We start from the raw sequence: 21,897 nt of genomic DNA on the forward strand, positions 1-21,897 counted from the left end.
AAATGTTATATGACAATTTGGTTCTACAAAAAACTTAGCTTACCACTTTAGTTTACCCCATTAAACACGCTACAAGTTCTAATTATGGACAATGATAAAAAAATAAAATTACACACAAGTTATAGTGTATTGCGTCATACAATTTGAAAACCTCATTTTATCTATATATTTGGATCAACGTTCACAATAAACTATTTTATATTCTAACAAACTTCAAACATGAAATCCTAGAAGCTACTAATTGAGACTTTTGAACACAGTGCATCTAAACAAAAATGTAACGCGCGGAAACAAACACATGCTTAGTCGCACAAACGTGATAAACACGTTTGTTAATTATAGAAAGAAAAATCAATTAAGTAAATTGTATTTTCAGATAACTCAATTAATAATTGTATAAAAAATAATTAATGATTTAAATAATTCTACACTCACTAATTCAAAGAATCTTAATCCAATTTTTTCTGGCAAAGACAAGCACTTTTAGTAGGCATCAGACTGTGTGGGCAGGCTGGATATAGGAAAGTAATGTGTTTCTCAGATTCCTTGCATGCGGTTCAACTTGTCACAGAGGGAACATCTCAGTTTCATCATTATTCGAATGAGCTAGAGATTATTAGAGATTTCATGGCAAAAGATTGGTCAATATCGCTTCATCACACCCTTCGCGAAGGGAATGCTTGTGCAGATGTGCTAGCAAAGTTGGGAGCTAATAACGTAGATCCTTTAATTATGCTCCAAACGCCTCCTTCTAGTTTGTCATTAGCTTTGCTAGCTGATGCTCTTGGGGTGTCCTTTGTAAGGATGTAATCCCTTTTTTTTTTCTTTTCTTTTTTCTTCTTTTTCTTTTCTCATGTAAACAAAAAAAAAAGGAAGAAATTTCTTTTTGTCAAAATTAATCAAGATTTTTCCTTATGACTCCAACCGTGTGAACTATTTAGCATCTTTTCCTTAAATAAATCTATATTTCCTTGTATTTGCACGCGTCTATTATATGATTTTTTTCCTAATATATTTTTTTCCCTAATATATTCTTACCTAGTTTATCATTATTATCTTTTAATTCACTGTCATGGTCATGCTTAGCTGTGCCAACTTTTATAAGCTAACAATATATTAAAACTAAACTTCTTTAAAAAAAATAATATTAAAACTAAACTAAATAAATATGAGATTAATTAGAATAGACTGTCAGAGTACATTTACTTTACAACGGCAACCAATTAAAATCAATGTTTTTGACACATCAACACAAGTGATTAAAATGGAAAAATCCAAATCAAATCTCCTATAACCGCTTTTGTTCACACTTTCCTTTATTGTCGGTATTGATTGATAGCTTCTCTCTCCATGATTTTGTTCTTTGCCATCAGCTATCTATCTTACATTCCATGAAGATGTGTTGCTTTTGTTCTTTACCATCAAATTATTCTCGTGAAATTTCTTCAATTAGTGAATAAATTCATGCATCATTGTTATTCAATCTGCAGGTTAATTAAGAAAGTATTCATCTTGCTTACATTTCCATTTGTGCAAGTGGATGAAGTTATGGGGAAGAAGTTATTCAATCGGCAAAGAACAAAATCATGAGAGGATGAAGTTGTTAAAACTGCAAATAACAAAATCATGGGAGGCAAAAGCTATCAATCAATACCAAAAATAAAGGAAGGTGTGAAGTTATTAAAGATTTGATTTGAATTTTTCTATTTTAATTCACTTGTGTTGATGTGTCAAAAATATTGATTTTAATTGGTTGACGTTGTAAAGTAAATGTACTCTGGCAGTCTATTCTAATTAATTCTAACTTACTTCCTAAAAACAATATTCCAACTTATTAAATTGCGAGTTTAATCATCTTACACGGTCAATGTAAACTAGTTTAACACAACGTTCATCAATAACTCATCAAATTGCGCATGAGCCGACTATAGAATTCCATTTTAAAAATAACTTTTCTTTTTTCCATAATTTTTTTAGATGTTAACGCAAAACTATTTTACAAATGAGGATGCATATTCTATTTTCTCTTTAATGGAATTTTTAGTAATTTTTTTTATTTTTGTATTAGATAGTATGAGTCAGACAGATACATATTTAGTGGACACACAGTAGATAGCAGGTAAGTTGCACGTTTTCACCTTGAGCATCATGCTTGCCACGTGTCTATCATTATGTGGCACACGATATGTAGCGTATGCCGTCACAACACCGTATAGAATACTCTGCTTATAAAAAAATATCGACCTCCCTATAACAGCCTGCAAAAAACGCAAACTTTCTCTCTCTTCTCTTTCTCGCTCTTCTCACTCTCTCCTCTCGTACGTTTTTTATTTTTACATTTTTCTTTTCATTTAATTTTTTAATTTCTCTTTCTTTCTTTGTTTGTAGCCCCCATCGTGAAAACGAAATCGAACTACACGAAACAAAAACAATAATAACTCATCTAAGAAAACGGATCCGAAAGAAAGAAAGAAAGAAAAAACAATAACTGAAAACCCTAACCCTAGAAATAAACGGGGCTTATCCTCTTCTTCCCAAAACCGAATCCAACAATTTCGATTCCGTTTCTCTCTCCAAATTAGGGTTTTCAATTTCTATAATGGAATGCTTTCGTTCATCTGCATCTTCTTATTGCCGGCGCCGATGACCGGAACCGGAGAACGATGCCACCGCCGCAACAATATGACGGAGCAAAAATCATCTGCCTGTCCGGCCGCCGCTCCGGCGGAAATCTCCGCCGCTGATTTGGAGATTGATTACTTCTCGCAGGCGAGGAAAGTGCTGAGCGAGCGTTCACCGTTTGATGTTATCGAGGAACCGTCGACTTCTGCGACGGTGGAGGTTACACTGCCGAGTGGTTTAGCGAGTTTGTTGAACCGTAACGGGGATAATAAGAAGCGTCAGAAGAAGTTGAATTCCGGTGGTGGTGGTGATAAGAAGAAGAAGAAATCGTCGAGGGCGAATGAGAAGCGTGGTTTTAATGTTTGGGTTGAGACGGAGGAGTATTTTAGGGACTTGAATTTGAATGATATCGATACGTTATTGCAGGCTTATACTACGACATATAGTTTAGTTTCGAACGAGTGTTTTAAAATTCCGCATTTGGATAATGATTCTAGGTTTAGTGTAGTTAGTAGTGAGAAAGAGAAGAAGATTGTTCCATTGTTGAATGTAGTTTCTAACGAGAATGAGAATGTGGATGAGAAGAATGATGTCGAAGAAGTTAATAATGAGAATGAGAATGAGAATGGTTCCTTGGCAATTGAGTTAAGTGACGTTGTTGAATTGGAAAGAGCTTTGCCGAGTAACGATGACAAGAATTATGATGATTCTGAGAATTGTGTTGGTTTAGAGTGGTTTTTAGGTAGCAGGGATAAGGTTTTTTTAGCTTCTGAGCGGCCATCGAAGAAAAGGAAACTTTTAGGTGGTGATGCCGGGTTGGAGAAAGTTGAAATGAATAGTCCAAGTGACGGGGATCAACCTTATTGTCATTATTGTGGCAGGGGAGATTCGGACACTGATTCAAATCGGTTAGTAGTGTGCGCTTCTTGTAAAGTCGCGGTTCATAGGAAGTGTTATGGTGTGCAAGATGATGTAGATGATTCATGGCTGTGCTCTTGGTGTTCGAAGCAAAAGGGTGATGTTGATGACTCGGTGAATCCTTGTGTTCTTTGCTCAAAGAAGGGTGGCGCTTTAAAACCGGTTTATAGTGCTGTTGAAGGTGTCGGGTCTTCGCCGTTTGTGCACCTTTATTGTTGTCTGTGGATGCCAGAGGTTTATATTGAAGATTTGAAGAAGATGGAGCCTGTTATGAATGTCGGAGGCATCAAGGAAAACAGAAGAAAATTGATGTGTAATATTTGCAAATTGAGATGTGGTGCATGTGTTCAGTGTACTCATGGTATGTTTTGTCGTCTTGTACTAAGCAATTTTCATTTATCTAGCGAGCATTTTAGTGTCTCAAAGCTATAGCTTATTGTGCATCTGTTAGGACTCTGATCGGATTTGTTCAACATTTTTTTAGTTTTGACTTTTGACTCACATAATCCCGTATATTTGTCTATTGTAATTTGATTGTTGGTTCACATTTTTCTTGCTTCTGGTAATATCGAGGGTTGGCTTACTTTGTTCAAAGATGATTTTGTGGCTTAGGCTTAGTGCAGTGGATGAAAATAAGTTCAGTTTCTACACTAATTAATTGCAATCTTTACTACTATACAATTTCCAATTTCACGTTATCTTGGTACAGACTATGTATTTTTTCATCTTGGCGGCATATCTGCTCTAAAACCGGCTATTCATTAATTACATGCTCCCACATGTATAATTCTGTGCTGGTCAAAGTGTTATAATATCATCCAATTGATAATAACGCTAAGAATTATTTTCTCTGACTAAAGCTGAAGAACATTAGTTATTCTGCCTGATCTATCCTAATGGTAACTGTTAAAATACTAATTTGGTTATACATTAGAGTTGTATTATACAATATGTGCGCACTTCAAGAGTGCAAGTGTTTGGAAACTTTTCACGTTCCTTGTCTTGAAGAACATATTTCTTTGTAATTAATTCTGTGCACCAAATTATGTTTTTTTTTCATTTCATAATTGTACCAGACTACCTGTCCCCAAAAACTGTGTAATTAATCAAATTGAGGGTTAACTTCTTTCTATTTTTCTTATTGCAGTTTCATACAATTCAATTTTGAAGTGAATATCCCAGTCCTTTATTTTTTCAATCTTGTACAGAATATTGATAGTAGTATCTAATCTGGACAGTCAACTTGTAGTTTATGCCTATTCATTGATTGGAAAATGCAACACATGATCTTGAAGCATCTAATCTGGACCATTGACTTGATTATTCCTATTCATTGATTGAAAAATGCAAATCATGAAGTGACTATGTAGCTTAAGAGTTTAAATTGGATTAGATGTTGTTGGAGTTGTTTGACTTGTTGATTATTCATATTCATTTATTTAAAAATGCAAATCATGGAGTGACTGTGTAGCATATGCAGAGTTTAAATTGGATTAGATGTTGTTGGAGTTGTTTGACTTGTTGATTATTCCTACTCATTGATTTAAAAATGCAAATCATGGATTGTCTATGTAGCATAATCAGAGTTTAAATTAGATTAGATGTTAATAACTGTGTTGCACATCATGTTATTGTTGTTTCTTCAGGTGTCTTCTAGGTCTGTTTCTTGCCGGTGTGTAATAAATATATTTATGTAAATTTTTGCATTTTGAATCATCTTTGGGTGAACAAGGATATTTATGGATTTTTTTTTGAGCATGTGTAGCGTATTCTTTTTGCCAACAAACCTCGAGTTTAAAAGGCAGGCATTGTAGTATTTGCAATGTGTCTGTTTGATGACAAATTGTGAAGACTATGTGTGTTAGTCTCTTTTAAAATGATATACCAGCAGCAGGCTCATTTTTTAGCCATCTGTTTATCCTTTTGCATGCTATTCAATGGCAGGATAGCATTACTTGTCGTTTTTGCATTTGCTGATGAGTAAATGTAAAGATGGATTGATTTTGGTATTGAACATGTGGCAACCCCCCATCTTTGCATTTTTGTTAAAATCTATTTTAAAAATTACTAAAGATATGATATACTAAATCAACTCATGGGACCCAACTAAATGCTATTCATCGAAGTAGGCTGTTTTGGCCTTTAAAATGATTATGTTAACTACCACAGACAGTTGCTTCATAAGGAGATCTTTGATCTATTGGGATGTTGGATTTGGATTCAGTCTTTTCTGAGCAGTGAATATTAGCTTACACACTTCTTTCTTTTCTTTTCATTTTTTATGAAGTGTCATGTTTGATCAAGGATCCGTGGTATGTGCACTTCATCTACTGTCTCTTACTTTGTTTCTAATGTCAGTATGAGTATCTCAATGCTCTTCTTTTGATCTGGTGTGTAACTTGTTGGTGCTAGTTGGCATTCATAACTATCTCATGCTCTTCAAATTGTTTTAGCTCGTAACTTTTTCCTTCTAATGGTGTTTTCAGGATCTTGCAGAACTCCTTTCCATCCTTTATGTGCAAGGGAAGCTAGACATAGAATGGAGGTTTGGGCAAAGTACGGCAATGATAATGTGAGTTCTTTGTAATTTTCAGAACTAAATCTTCCTTTCCCCTTTCCAGTAAACAAGGAAACAACAAATCAAGCAAGTTGTTGATTATCAATATTGGATTAGTTCATAATATGCCAATAGTAAATAGCCCCCCTTTTTTTTCTTTCCAAGTTACAGTTTTGTCGCAAGAGTTGATTATCATGTACCTTTGTATGTTATACTTTGTCAGATTGAATTGCGGGCTTTTTGCTCGAAACACTCCAATCTGCAAGAGAACAGAAGCATCTTGCCTTTGAGAGGTTCTATTCCAGTTGGCAGTGAATTTCCAGAAGCTAATGACCTTCCAGTGACATTACCAGTGAAAAGTGAACAGAGTATAAAAGTTGGTTGCAGCAATGGAGCGTTGGAGTCTGATAGTAATTCTGACAAGTTGAAACATAATGATGAACCTCCGAGTGGAGGATTGTCTGTTGGTACGATTAGCGCTCAAAATATGTTGGTATGTGGCTCTGCGCAACCACATAATATTGGTGTGGCAGGGAGAATCAATGAGAAGGTTGATGCCTCTAATTCCCCCAGTTTTGCACTTGTTTTGAGAAAGGTATTCTGCACATCATTAACATACACTGTATACTGTGAAACTATAATTTTGTAGACAATTGTTTTTTTTCTTTCTTTTTCCGTGCTTATTCTAAGCTGACATTCACTTTTTCCCAGTTGATAGAGAAAGGGAAAGTTGATGTAAAAGATGTTGCATTGGAGATTGGCATTTCCCCAGATACATTAACTGCAAATATCAATGTAATGCTTGAAATTTATCATGCCCACTTTGTGAAAAATGATTATTTGAACAAAATTAATTTTACTTTTATGCTTTAAACATTATACTTGCAGGAAGCTCATATGGCCCATGATGTGCAACACAAAATAGTCAATTGGTTAAAAGCCCATGTGTATACTGGTGCATTTCATAAAGGCTCAAAAGCCAAATTCAAATCGGCTATTGTATCCATGGATGAAAGTGGAGCTTCAGCTGGTTCTGATACTTCACCGTTATCTGATTCAGGCTTGCTCGATCCTGTTGCTGTTAATGTTAAGTCTGTACCACCAAGGAGAAGAACTATCAATAACATTAGGATTTTGAAGGACAATAAAGTGATATGTTCATCTGAGGGGGTTACTACTAGTGACGGTGGGGTGTCAATTGATAAGTCCTTGGTTTGTCAGCCTGAGTGTGAAAATCCAGGAAGTTCTAACAAAGCATCAGTTCCCGATGCCACTGACATGGTAATTTTATGACCTGGTCTATCTGGGTTGGAAAACATTTTTTAGTTTTATTTCCCGACTATGTTAGCCTTGCTATGCATAGCCGGTCCCAAGCTCTGATATAAGTAGAGAGTTGTGTTAGGCTGTCGACAGCCAGCGTAAAACTTTGTTGAATCTTTATAACATGGATCAAATACGTAATAATGTTTTTTGTATTTCCTGTTTTTACTAACCACTCATAGTTCCAATCATGCTTTATCCTTTTCATTCTGTTTTAAGATTTCCAATATCTGTAATGTAATAAGGTAAAAAACCCTGACATATTTGAAATTATTTGTGAAAACAAAGCTTAAAATGAGAATAGAAAATATTTTCTCAAACCTAACAGGTCTTTGTCTACTAGAATTCATTTTCTTTTGACTCCTTGAGTAATTAAGTATTCTGAATTATTTAGATAGGCTTTTTAGTGGTTCTTTCTGTCATTTTTGAACCACATGGTCAGTTCTGCTTTTTTTTCTTCCTTCCCTTTTGATCTTTGGAACCCCGTCTTTCAAAATGATATATACATGTTTTGTTAGGATTGTTTAAACACACAGACAGTATATTGTTTTACCATTTCGTAATGAGCAGTTTCATTCATTTTTTTCCCTCGCACTTGCTTAACGAGTAGGATAAGCAAGAGATCTATCTTTAAAATCATTGGGAGAGGTCTGGATCTAAATGATCTATCTTTAAAACCTAGTGGAAATTTTTGTTGTTATTGTAGTAGTAGTACTTGCTTCGTGGGATAACATCTGGTTCTTGTTTACCGGTGGGATATTTTTTGTTATTTTTTCTGCTAGCACTTCATCCTTGACAAATCTTAGCAATGTTTTAACTCAATTTGTTTACTATGTTCTGTTTTTCATTCCATGCAGAATTTAACCAAGTCTGAGGATATATTTCATGAGGTTCAAGGTACGGCTTCATCTTGAAACTATCCATTTATAAAATCAAAAGCTACTATACCTATTTCTGTTGAAATTTTCCTACTCTTTTCTTTTGTCATTCCCTCCTTTAAAGGTTGTGGTATAGGTAAATTGAAATGAAATGCTAATGTTGCAAGGATTTGATTTTGATTTTTTAACTGCAAACATGCTTCAATTACTTTTATGAGTATTTATGACATCTTTTCTTCCTATGTTATGAGTATTTATAGCTACATTATGCAGGGAATGCTGATGACCCCTACAAATCCAGCTTATCTGTATGCGTTTCAGAACAGAACTCTACTGCTTGTTTGCAGAATGCATCTATGCTTTCCGATCAGCACATCCCAGCTCATTCTGCTTCAGAACCACCCCTTCCTGGTTTCATGTGAGCTTCTCAAAGTGGCTATTTTATTATAGGGTTAAATATGTTTTTAGTCCCTATAAATATGCAAATTTTTCGTTTTAGTCCCTCTAAAATTTTCCTTCAACTTTTAGTCCCTATAAAATTTTCAATCTTCACTTTTGGTCCCTCTTTTAAAGTAAACTCATGTAGAATTCATATTATTTAATAAAATTTTCCAGAAAAATTCAAAATATTACAAGAATCACTCTAAAAAAAATTCAGAATTTTTTAACAAAACATGAATTTAATATGAATTTTTATATTTTTTACGGTTAAAAATTCATATTTAATTTGTGTTTTGTTAAAAAATTCTAGTTTTTTTTAGGAATTTTTTTTAGAATATTTTACACATTTCCGCACAATTTCATTAAAAAATACTAAAATTAAATTAAAAATAGGGACCAAAAATAGTGATTGAAAATTTTATAGGGACTAAAAGTCGAAGGAAAATTTTAGAGGGACTAAAACAAAAAGTTGACATATTTATAGGGACTAAAAACGTATTTGACCCTTTATTATATTCAGCATGTACTGTTTTCTGTCTCTTTTTGTGTGTCACTATACAACCTTTGATGTGACATACTTGGGTTGGCATTTTACTTTAAAGTCAACTTTCGTTTTTTGATTGCAGAAAACTGGAATCAATCTCTAGTTACGCTCACCCATACATTAACAAGAAACTGCTGCAGATTCGTAATGGCTTGCCCTCGGAGAACCTTATGGGTGAGATAGATTTGAATATTATCTTTAGGAGGCATTTGATGTGATTGTTCTAACTTCCTGTGTACGTGTAAACCTGTTTATTTTAATATATAAACCTGTTTATATAATATATCGGAAAAAGGTATATTAAAATAATCCAAATCTCCTCGGTATGAAGTGTCAAAGTCCTCATTGGGATGATATTTATACCCATGTATAAAATTAATAGGTGTCCATGTGTTTGGAAAATTAGAATGGCCACATACCAAATGACTCCTTAGTGTTTTGTTTAATGTTATTTGGACTAGTCTTATAAATTTCTCTCTCAGCAGGTTTAAGTGGGTGCAGAAATTCTTTTGTTGAATCATCTGGAGCTAATAACTGCCCGAGTAGTGAAAATCAGCAGTTAATTTGTACTGATGTTTCCAAGCCTGATCCAGTAAAGAATTTTACGGAATTTTATTCAGAAGATGAGTTGGAGTGTGATCTTATATATTTTCAGCATAGACTGCTGCAGGAAGCAGTTGCAAAAAAGAGGCTTGCTGGTGTGTGCATCATTTTGTACTGAATTCTCATCTACTTCATTTTTTTTTCTAATTAATCTGAAGTTGGCATTATCAACTGTTCTGTATCCATGTTCAGTTTTAAACTTACAGCAATAGCTGATTGGGTCTGATTTTCTAATTTCAGAAAACTTGGTCTTCAATGTTGCCAAGAGTTTGCCCCAGGAGATTGATAAAACACATCAACAAAGATGGGATGCGGTGATTGCTAGTCAATATCTGCGTGATCTTAGAGAGGCAAAGAAACAGGGTAGAAAAGAAAAAAAACACAAGGAAGCGCAGGCAGTGTTGGCTGCTGCAACTGCTGCAGCAGCATCATCTACTAGGGTTTCTTCTTTCCGTAAAGATACCATAGATGAATCTATGCAACAGGAGGTTGTATGCACTCGCTTCTTTTGCAATTTCTTTTAACAGTTTGCATACCGTATTGACAGTAAAATATGATTTTTCAGAATTCATTGAAGTTGGATGCTTTAAGTGGGCGGACTGGTCCATGTTCTCAGCCGATGCCCCGTGCCAAAGAGACTCTTTCTAGAGTTGCTGTCTCTAGAGCTTCGTCCGAGAAATATTCGGATTTTTCTTTGCCAAGATCAGATATTTCCAAGGAGCAACGTAAATCATGTGATATCTGCAGACGATTTGAGAATCTGTTAAATCCTATCTTAGTCTGCTCTGGTTGCAAGGTTTTAGGACTCATCCCTAGTCCTTTTCATGCACTTATTTCTCCGTTCTTTTCCCCTTATTAGTTTTTCATGGTTGTAGGTTGCGGTGCATTCAGTTTGCTATCGTAGTGTGAAAGAAACAACTGGTCCATGGTACTGTGAATTATGTGAAGATCTATTGTCAAGAAGTTCTGGGCCATCTGCCATAAATAGCTGGGAGAAGCCATATTTTGTTGAAGAATGTGCTCTCTGTGGTGGTACTACCGGTGCTTTTAGGAAGTCGTCTGATGGTCAATGGGTTCATGCCTTCTGTGCTGAGGTTATTCTTTTTTTTTTTTTAATTTTTTTTGCAAGTCCACTTATCATCTTTGACACCTAACTTTGCCTATTTTTTAACTTTGTGATATTTTCAATATTTCAGTGGTTTTTTGAGTCTACGTTCAGAAGAGGACAGATAGATGCTATTGAAGGAATGGTATGTTCATTGGTGGAACAGATGATTTTTAGATTTTGAACTCCAACTACTTATCTCTTACTTGTTTACTTAAAAAGAACATATAATTATCTTGTCTTACACCTATTTGTATATTGTTGAATGACAGGAGACTGTGCCAAAAGGAGTTGATATTTGTTGCATCTGCCACCGAAAGCATGGTGTATGTATGAAGGTATTGATAAACAGACATTGTTTTCCACTTCTATCATTTTCTTCAGTCAGCATGCTATTGGAATTAAGATTTCTGTTTGCTTAGCCAATGTTGACATATGCTGATTGCAGTGTTGCTATGGCCATTGCTTGACCACATTCCATCCATCCTGTGCTAGAAGTGCCGGCTTGTTCATCATAATGAGGACTGCTGGGGGCAAGATGCAACACAAAGCTTACTGTGAAAAGCATAGTTCGGAGCAGAGAGCAAAGGTTTTACTTTTTGTCTCTTGGTGTAAAATGTCCTCTTTGTTAGCCATCCATAATGACATCTTAAGTTTCAATTCCTCATTTTTCCAGGCTGAAACTCAAAAGCATGGAGTTGAGGAGTTAAAAAGTATCAAGCCAATTAGGGTGAGACTTTCCTATCCATTTTTTTCATCTTGATTCCTTACTCATTTTTTAGGGCTTGGTACTGGAATATATTGTCATTGGATAATGGATTAAGTTTCATTTGCTGACCTGCAAGTTTGTTTTCCTTAGTTTGAAGTGCTGGTCACTATAAAACTATGATGTTATAGCAGCTGGCATTTGTAGAGTCTTAGTAATTCACATCTTGTGTTGAGATTGTTGAGTGTCTCCATGTTGAGGGAATTCAATGCTTTATGTGGGTTTGGAGTATCTTGTGGAATGATTATCGCGGGCATAAAGTAGTTTTGTAGTAATTGATAGCCTGGTCGATGGAAGTGCTTGGCATTAATGCAATGCTATGCCTGATAATGTTAAACTTCCTGGACAATGGATTAAGTGCTTGGTAATGATTTTTATTTTGATGAAGTAGAACATTACTGAAAAAATAGTCTTATGTCTGCCATATGGTTTTCTATCAGTACAACTTTAGTTCCCAATTCAGCTGAAATGATTAGTAACTTGATATTTTAACATTCAAACATCTGGTTGTTGGTTATCGGAGATGGGCAGTAGAAGAATTAGTAGGCCTGTCTGGTGTTGGTGTTGGTGTTGGTTGTTGGTTATGATCAGAGATGGGCAGTAGAAGAATTAGTAGGTCTGCCGGAAGTGGTAGCATGATGAAACTGCTGGTGCTTGTTTCACAATCAAATCACGTTCCTCGTTTGTGTTTGTGTGCATATGACATGCCAATGCATTTTTCTCTTGTTTTAATTTAGAAAAATTAATTACCCATGAACCATAAATTTTTACTTTTATGTTCAAGTTATACTCGCACTGGACATGATCGTTACTCAAGTATTTTGTTCATGTAATAATGTCATGTATATAAAGGAGCAGAGGTATAGTTATACGTGCACGAAATCGCAACTGTATAGATAGATATATTTTTTTTGTTATCAAATAACTTGATTCTTTCTAAATGCACTTGAAACAGGTTGAACTTGAGAGATTGCGTCTCCTTTGTGAAAGGATTGTCAAACGGGAAAAGATTAAGGTAAAAATTTAGTTTTTTTAAAAGTTCAGTCAAGGCTTTAGTTGTTTTCCACCATTTGCACCACATTCTTGATGACGTTTCTTGTGTCATGTCTAGAGTATTGTGTGGAATCTCTATATGTGGTATCTGTCTTGTACGGTTATTTTGATTAACTTATGATTCTGTCAACATTTACAGAGGGAATTGGTTCTATGCTCTCACGACATACTTGCCTTTAAAAGAGATCATGTTGCTAGGTCTGTGCTTGTTCGTAGTCCTTTCGTCCTTCCAGATGGTAGTTCAGAATCAGCTACAACATCCCTGAAAGCAACCACAGAGGGATACAGGTCGTGCAGTGAAGCGCGCCAAAGATCAGATGATGTAACTGTGGATAGCTCAGTTTCTGCTAAGCACCGTGTCAGAGTTTCTGTATCCATGGACACAGACCCAAAATTGGATGATGACTGCTCAACCTCACAAAGTCACTATAACCACAAGATTCCAGAGAAGATGCAGTTTTCTGGCAAACAGATTCCCCGTAGAGCGTCTGCTACATCACGCAATATCTCTGAGGAGGATGCATGGAGATCCAAATCTCGAAAGGTCTGCAGTAAATTAAGACACTGATGTCTTTATTTTTCATTTTTTGCGTACTTTTTACTTTGAAATGTTTGATTTGGTGGGTGAGTTCTGGATTTTGCTGGACAAAACCTTATCCATTGTGCTTGTTTGCAGTTACAGACCAATGAATCATTTGGAAAAGAGCTTGTTATGACGTCAGATGAAGCATCTATGAAGAATTCAAGGCTACCTAAAGGATATGCATATGTTCCTGCGGATTGCCTGTCAAATGACAAGCAGTCTAACGAGGATGTATATGCTAGTGGACCAGGGGAACGTGATGGGTAGAGCGATCTGGTTTTTTATTTACGCCCACGAGGCTGACATCCACATTATAAGATGCCATGCCATTTTGCACGTGGAATTGTATTTGAATATGGCAAAATGTAGGGACAGGACTCTGGTCACTGTATTGTTGCAGAACGTTGCTGCATTCTGCTCTGGCGAGGGGAAGTTTTGTTAACGTTGTTGTACATTCGTTGTGAGAGTAGTAAGCTGTACAGTGGATGAACATTTCTTGCATTTACTTGTATTTGGAAGGGCGTGCATTGGAATAGAAGCATTCCCTCTTGTAAACCATACTAGGGAAGATCAAGAAATTACCTGTTTTTATGTAAAGTTAATGTACATATTATGACAGTCGCATTAATTCTGAAAAGGCCCTTGCTTGGCATCATATTATACCGAGCATATGAATTATGTAACCTAATTTTTTTCTTCTTATACTGCATTCTAATTGATTTTAACGCTGATTGTCATTTGTAATCATTTGGACTGCTAAGTTCACTGTATCTTAATGTAGTTAATGATAAGCTTACAACCTTAAGCATATGAGCTAGTTGAGTTGCTCAAACCTTTGGTACAACCTACAAAAATTTGTGTATATTTACTTATTTGTTTGTTATCATCGCCAAGCATTTATGCTAGAGGAAGAAAATGTTGTTTAGCTTTAGTCACTGATGTACTGTGTCAGTTGCTGCTGTGGTGATATGAATGACTAAAGCCGAATTTTCAAAAATTGATTACAGGGTTGTTAGTTTAAACGTTGTCAGTGATGACTTATAGCCCATAAGTACGACTTTGTGACATAATTAATTCGATGAACTGCTGCTGCAGAGAGCAAAACCTGCTACAAGTTAGGTGACTCACAATCTCACCGGCAATTTCACTGTGACACCAAACTTTACACATAAACAACAGCAAATGAGTTCTTATAAACATTTTGTTATTTTATTGTGAATATCAGTTCTTTTTTAAAATTTTGTTGATTATATGATCTAAATTCATATTGACAACGGCCTTCTTTTTATAAAAAAGAATACTAATATTGATCATGATATATTCTTTCTGATGCATGGTGGTTATCTACACCGTTTTCTAAAAACATAACATATTAAATCATTCATTCTAACTGAACTGACCTTGTACAACAGTTGATCAAATAAATGTCCGTTAAATACTGTTCATACTGTGGGCATGCTATTGTTGACTTGAGTGCATATCTTGGGTGATCCTTCGACTTTGATATCCAGTTTCACAATTCATCAGTTTTAATTTATCATTTTATTTCCACAATTTGAATGTTGACTTGCCTAATTCCAAAACAGATTGACGCGCCTTAACATGAATACTGCAGAACAATTTCTACATGAGCACGGACATAATCAATTAAAAATTCAAAACATGGAAATAAATCTCCAACGAACTTTATTTTAACAAACATTGGACTTTTCAAATTTATCGAGTCTAAGTAAGCCAATAATTGCTTATAATTGTACGTATTCATTTGGACGAAATGGATTCTGCATGTCAAAATTCTACGCATGACCATTTTTTGTGGAGTATTTCTTTATAATTTCTAATCTATTTTATTTTACTTTTATAAATCACAAGTATCTTCTGTAACTACAAAACATAATTTTCCTGTCCCTTAAGAAAAAACACAATTTTCCGAGCCGGGTAAGGACAAAAGAATGGTAATGCTTCTCCTCAAGAGTTTTAACACGGTTGTATTTTTAGGGTTAGAATCGAATTTCATAACCGAAAGAGACATGATCTTTAAATATATCAATACTTATTTGGTTTGATTACTTTTTTTATGACTAATTTTGACTATGGACCCCTCTAATTTTTTTTGAATGATTTTAGTCTCTAATTTATCTTCCTACTTTATTTATTTAAAACTCATATTTCTACTTATATATGTAGGACAATACATGGCTGTTTTTTTTACCATTTTGCCCTTCTGAGGGGCATTTTGGTAATTCAGTAATTAGATAAGAGAGAAATATATATGCCAAACCACATTTTTTTCTCTCATTTTTTTTTCTCTCTACTCTTCCTCTCACCAAAACCGCAGAACTCTCTGCCTCTCTCTTCTCAAAGACGCCTCACCCTCTCTTCTCTCCTTTCCATCAAATTTCACCAATTTCTTCACCAAAATCCACATGCAAATAGGATTTTGTAATCTTCAGCCTAATCTAATGGTCTATCAAGTTCTAATTCTTCATTTCACCCACTCAATTCTGATTTATGGTGAGTTTTGTTTGATTGGGTTTTTGTTATTGTTAATGAAATTGTTAATTATGTTGTTAATGTTGTTGTTGATTTAATTGATGTTTTTGATTTGATCTTCTGAATTTATGTTTTTCTTCGGTTGTTTGTGTTTAAAGGTTGTTGATTTTTTATTTAACAATCAAAGTTTGAATTTTTTGTGATTAATTTGTTCCGTGTGTATATGGGTCTATCTAATTTTTATAGATTTTGAAATGAAATTTGAGGGTGGTTTAGTTAAGTATTAAGGTTATGTGATAATCTAGAAAATGTTAAGTGAATCCATGGGTGGTACCTTTCTTTTACATTTTTGTGCTATGGTGTGATTTATAATTTTTGTTCAGTGAAATAATGTCATAATGTCTGATTTATGATTTTTGGTTAATGGAATTAGGTGAGAATAAGCAAAAGAATATGGGGGTTGAAGGAAGAAACAGAAAAGTACTTCAAGATATCCAAAATCTTGTAATCAACCCAGCAGATCTTGGTGCTAATGCTAATGTCACCAAATGCCTCACAAGGTGCTGATTCCATAACTTTACAATTGAAATTAAATCATTACCTCATGTTGTGTATCTTTATAATTTGCCTGATTTTTTGTTTTTATTGTTGCTGCAGGGCTCAGTTAGCGGTTCTTGCTCAAGCCGCAGCCGAGAAGAACAAGGTACATTTGTTGTTGCTGTTATCATGTTTACTCTGTTCCATTTTCAAAGGTTGTGTTTCCTTAATACATTGTATCACTAAAATTGTTCTGTTGGAACTCTTTGTTGTTGTAGAACGTTGTTCCTGCAACAAGGGTGGAACATGCTTAGAAGCCTGCAGAACCTGAAGTTATTGTTATTAGCTCTGATGAAGAATTTGAGGAAGTGAAGGAGAAACAAGCTGTTAGATGAAGAAAAGTTAGAGAAAGATCCACCAGAAAAATTGTCAAGACCTTTAGTTCATTGATTTCAGCTAGAAGCAAGGTTAATTTCTTTTGATTTTATGAAATATGGTTTGTGTGACTTGTGGTGCTATTTTTCAATGTAGAGTTCACCTTAAATGGCTCCAATGATTTAAAACCACTCTTTTTGCAGGTTTCTTATCAAGATAAGGGTGATTGACAACAGTGACAGTGCAACCTTGGTGATGTTTGACAGAGAGGCGTGTGCCCTTTTCCAGAAAACATGCGCTACTATGATTCAACAATGCAATGGGGTATTATATATTTTCCTTCAAATTTGATTAGAACCAGAAAAGTCCCATTTCATATTCCCTTTCAGGAACTCCATCTATTACTTCTGAAAAATTGAATAGAAAAAATTATTTGGATTGGTACTTTGCTGTCAAATTTTGGTATCTTGGTCAGGGAATTTATGATCATTTGACACCCTAAGTTGAAAGTTTGTGTAAAATTTACGTTTAGCTTCATTCTTCAGTGGTTGTGATTGTTTAACTAATGCATCCACTCATCTATTGCCTTTTGTGTTTCATGCCATTGAGGATGTTACAAAATTTATGCAGTTATTTCTTTTAATATCATGTTGCCATGGCTTTTAGTGTCATAATTTACTCTGCAGTGCAAGTTCTTATTTCTTTTTTCTTCTAATATCATGTTTACATGACTTTTAGTGTTATAATTTATTCCGCGGGTGTTTGACGGATTATTCTTACTTCGAATTTTCAGGCTGGTGATGCTCTGATACAGTTATATAACAATTTCATCAGACTTTGAGACCAAAATCAATCTTCCCAAGCTTGCACACTTTGCTGTGATGGTTTCTCGACTGTATTCTGAGAAAGAAGCTGCCATTGGTTATCTTGAAGGGGTCATTAAGAAACTGCAAGCCACTAGAGAGAAGTGCATAGAAGAGCCTATCCTATAGCATAGAAAAGCCTATCCTATACATTAAGATGCAAATTGCCTTATTCAAGCTTGAGCAAGGTGACCAAAAGCAATGCAAGAATCTTCTGGAAAATAGGAAGAGTACACTTGACAGCATGACAGATATTGATCCAACTGTGTATGCAAGCTATTACTGGGTGTCTTCCCAATATCACAAATCCCGTCAGGAATTTTCCGAGTTCTACAAAAGTGCTCTTCTCTATTTGGCATACACATCAGTGGAGTCTCTCTTTGACTCATTCAAGCTGGTATGTTAGCAGAATTGTCTGAAATGTTTTGTTGATTTATTTATTCCTATTGTGCTGTCTCAAATTATAGCTATTTGCTTACACCTAACACTGACATAAGAGCATGTGTTTCACAGTAGCTAAACATCCATTTTCTAGGGAGGTTCTCCCCTTATCTATCTGGATCTTATGATTGGGTTCTTTACATCATAGAAACTTAGGAGACGGTGTAGCTAAATTATTATGAAACATTGTGTTAAAAGTTATCTTATTCTAGATAGTAGATATTAGATATACAACACAGGACAGAGTTATGTGGTAGATCTTAGAATGTTATTTTTTTTGAAATTGTAAGATATGACACAACTGTAATTGATTACCCAAAACTACTTTTAAATTGGTATAACAGTGACATAAATATTAATATAAAAGAGAGAATCAGTATTTTAATATTAGGTTAAGTTATTGTAACTGTAACAAAATGTGGTAAAATAAATGTTACATCTGTTTGTTTATAAGTTTGTTTATAGATGCATACATTCATTATCTAAATAAATATGAATTTTTATTTACATCTTATAAGTGGTATTATAATGCATTGTCACACTTAAATAATGTCCCTGTGTATAAGTTCTAAGGGTGAAACTTCTGCCAGCGTTGTGCATGTTGTTCCTAAAGTTTCTAGCTGTTTTATTTTTCCCCTTTTAATCGATTTAGGGATCCTCTTTTTTGGAGGTTGTTGTTATTATATGAAGGTTTTGGTTGAGAAATTTTGGTTGATTCTGGTTGAGTTGGTGTGGTGTTATATGTTTTGTTAAAGCTTTGTTGATTTCATGCATCCAGAATTGAGCACGCAAAAGTTTAATGCGGGTGTCCATTTGTCAGCTATCTGTTGTGATGGACAAGGGGTATGCATTTGCCATTTTCTGCTTAAGTCATTTAGAGTCATCATATCTTTAAGGGTCTATAAATACATGTACGCCACTTGACTGTAAGCTCAACATTTTTTCACAGTAGTTTGAGAATATCACTATACACTGATATCTTTTCTCTCACAACTTGCAGAAATGGTAAACAAAGGTTTATATTCATGAAATCAACTTAGTTATTTTTCAATTATTTGATTCAAACTCTTAAATTTTTTTTGCGATTTTGATGTGGTATGTTGGTAATCTCATTTGTAGGGAGTTCAGCAAAGATAACTCAAATCTCAGAGATTGTTGGTGGAAAGATTGATTTCAATTTGAAGGTTCGTGTCATCAACATGTGGACTACACCAGACCGTGCCAATCCTACGGACCAGGGAAGTATTCAGATGATATTAGTAGATGAAAAGGTATGGTTATAAGACCTATGATAAGTTTAGTTGTTGATTTAGTATATTTTCCTTCATTTGCTACCTTGCTGTGCGGTTTAATTGATATATCACACTTAGATTATCTGTTATAGTGCTAATCTGTACACACTGTTTATAGGAATATCACATTAACCTTATCAATGCAGTAAGTTAAAAATCATAGTACTAATCTCACAAAATAGTTAAATGTCATATATTCTTCCACACTAAAAATGAAAGTTTTATTTGGATCCATCGAAGGCAGTAAGTTTAAGACATATGTTAGCATTTAACTTCAAAATCCAAGCACTTAAAGTGTGATACATTCTTATAAGAATCCATTTATAGATCACAGTTAAGTTAGCTGAAATAATGCTAATATGCACGTAAGTGTGATACATTCTTATACAATGATCTGTTAGATTTAATTAGTTGTTACTTTTTATAGCGTGTGTATATCTTTTGTGAATTTTAATGAGTATTAGTTTATCCTTAGAATGGAATGGAAAAGAAGATTATGATGATAGTTTATGTCTAACAAAGGTATACCTATGCTATGCAGTTGAGCCTCCAAACATTGAGCAAGCTTTAAAATGGTTGTATAAAGCTTCCGAAGATGGTAATATCCGGGCTCAGTACCAACTTGCTCTCTGTCTTCATCGAGCTGGTTGATATCCCATATGTTTGAATTGTGCATCTCTGCTTGATTTTGTAGGTGCCAAATGGGATAGGAACCCTTTTGGGAATGCCCAGTTGATATTATACTTCTATTATGAGAGTAAATCTAGAAGATTAAATGCCTAAGAACCACTGATAGTGTCATATGCATGATCACTTCTGCTGAAAAGATGAAGGTACAAGCTAATATTCAAATGCATGATCACTTCTGCTGAAAAGATGAAGGTACAAGCTAATATTCAATATTTTGTATTAAGATTTTTGGTCTTTCACGGTCCGTGGCGCGTAAAGAAAGTTGTCTGATATTGGCTATTTGTTGCTCAATGTAAGAGATAGGTTTCTTGAATTGAGCATAATGAATTTTTTTAATACATTATGTACAACAAATGAGCAAATTGTTCCCTATGAAAAGAAATTTTAAGGTTCAAATAATAAGTGTATGCAAATGATGCTAGAGTTAGGGACCAGAATCAATATACATAGCCCAACATGAATGATAGGGACCAGAATCTGATAGTGACATTGAAATTGAGAAGAAACCAGAACTTCAATATAACAGTAGATCAAATTAAAAGGAAGATGACAATGGCATCGAGCAATGTTGATGAACAGTTAATTTTACCTGTTTTGGCTTTGTTTATTTTTACTTTTATTTTTGCCATTTTGATTTCCTTTAATCTCTTCAAATTTTATAATCAATATGTAACACTTGCAAGTGGTTTTGTTTTGGATCCCACAGTTTTTTTGTCCTAATGCAGCACACCGATTTCTTTATGATTTGAAGTTGTTCCTTTTTATACTCATTCTGATTCAAATTGCAGGTTGGACAATTGATAGAGATAAACAAGGTTGACAAAGCACAATTTAAATTGTTTCTGCAAGTGGAGCCTAGGCTGGTAGCATTTATATTATGTCAAGGGTATCTACCAATACCAACCAGATCATTCTTACAGTTCTTGATTATGTGTACTCACAATATTCTTTTGTTATACACATTGATCAACCTTAAATAAATTTACATGAAAGTTATAGTTGAATACTTGAATTTAATGAAGTTTAACTTTTGCTTCAATTAACTAAAAAGGAATTTGAAGGAGTGTATTTGAACTTATCTTATGACATAAGCTTGTGTGCAAATATTTAGAAAATTGGCTAAGGGAATCAGTTTACACGTAAGCTTGTGTGCAAATAGTAATCCGCTTTCCATTTGGAATCAGTTTACTTTTAAGAGTTAACAAATATGTGTTTGCAAACAAAATTATCCGGAAAAAAAAAAAAAGCAATCCACCCCGTGCGAAGCACGGGTTTGTAGCTAGTTTAATTTAAAAAAGTCTATATTCGTCCTTAAAATTGAACACTCGCCACTTTTATTCCTAGTTTGTATATATATATATATATATATATATATATATATATATATATATATATATATATATATATATATATATATATATATATATATATCAAAATCAAAATAGTCTCCGAAATTTTAAACATTAGTCAATGAAATACATTTGTTGACTAAATGTTGATGTGGCACACTAAGTACTTAAGTGGCACCTATGCAAGTCTCCGCCTCATAGAAGAGCAATAATTATGGAATCAAATTGATGCGTGCCTTCTCTCTCTCTCTCTCTCTCTCTCTCTCTCTCTCTCACACACACACACAAACAACCGCCTCTCCCATATCTCTTCTTTTCTACCTCTTGCCCTTAGGAAATTGCTGTTCACACATTTGAGAAGGCTGGGACACACATGTAAAATACGTTTTTACCCTCTCGGCAGTTAACTGCCGAGGAATTAAAAATCCGGCTGCAGTTAACTACCGAGGAAAACCTCGGTAGTTAAC

General features: G+C 34.5%; 1 protein-coding gene and 1 long non-coding RNA gene across 9 annotated transcripts; both read left to right on the plus strand.

The window, feature by feature from the left end:
- The first annotated feature begins 2,453 nt into the window (after positions 1-2,453).
- LOC146940094 (PHD finger family protein) lies at positions 2,454-14,244 on the plus strand. Of its 3 annotated transcripts, XM_085753710.1 has the most exons (20): positions 2,454-3,901; positions 6,027-6,112; positions 6,321-6,692; positions 6,809-6,892; positions 6,986-7,131; positions 7,297-7,378; positions 8,275-8,314; positions 8,569-8,713; positions 9,363-9,454; positions 9,763-9,978; positions 10,124-10,371; positions 10,449-10,679; positions 10,759-10,977; positions 11,080-11,133; positions 11,261-11,326; positions 11,437-11,577; positions 11,665-11,718; positions 12,710-12,769; positions 12,947-13,351; positions 13,484-14,244. In XM_085753710.1, exons 1-20 carry the CDS (start codon positions 2,605-2,607, stop codon positions 13,655-13,657), a joined length of 4,212 nt encoding a protein of 1,403 aa, XP_085609836.1. In that variant the 5' UTR covers positions 2,454-2,604; the 3' UTR covers positions 13,658-14,244. The 3 variants fall into 3 exon arrangements, with proteins under 3 accessions (XP_085609836.1, XP_085609834.1, XP_085609835.1); XM_085753708.1 differs by having other exon boundaries at positions 6,986-7,378; XM_085753709.1 differs by having other exon boundaries at positions 6,986-7,378; positions 9,766-9,978.
- Positions 14,245-15,675: 1,431 nt separating this feature from the next.
- On the plus strand, positions 15,676-21,085 carry LOC146940095 (uncharacterized). 6 transcript variants are annotated; one of them, XR_015031888.1, is made up of 12 exons: positions 15,676-15,904; positions 16,317-16,443; positions 16,541-16,586; positions 16,699-16,887; positions 16,999-17,119; positions 17,589-18,055; positions 18,878-18,942; positions 19,049-19,104; positions 19,219-19,370; positions 19,933-19,989; positions 20,086-20,273; positions 20,870-21,085. It is a non-coding gene; the product is annotated as an uncharacterized LOC146940095 (long non-coding RNA). The 6 variants fall into 6 exon arrangements; XR_015031889.1 differs by having other exon boundaries at positions 20,086-20,224; XR_015031885.1 differs by lacking the exon at positions 19,049-19,104 and having other exon boundaries at positions 15,682-15,904.
- The last annotated feature ends 812 nt before the right edge of the window (positions 21,086-21,897 follow it).

Source organism: Medicago sativa, chromosome 3 (assembly GCF_051527215.1).
Source record: "Medicago sativa cultivar Bolivia chromosome 3, Bolivia_mono, whole genome shotgun sequence".
NCBI classification, from domain to species: Eukaryota; Viridiplantae; Streptophyta; class Magnoliopsida; order Fabales; family Fabaceae; genus Medicago; species Medicago sativa.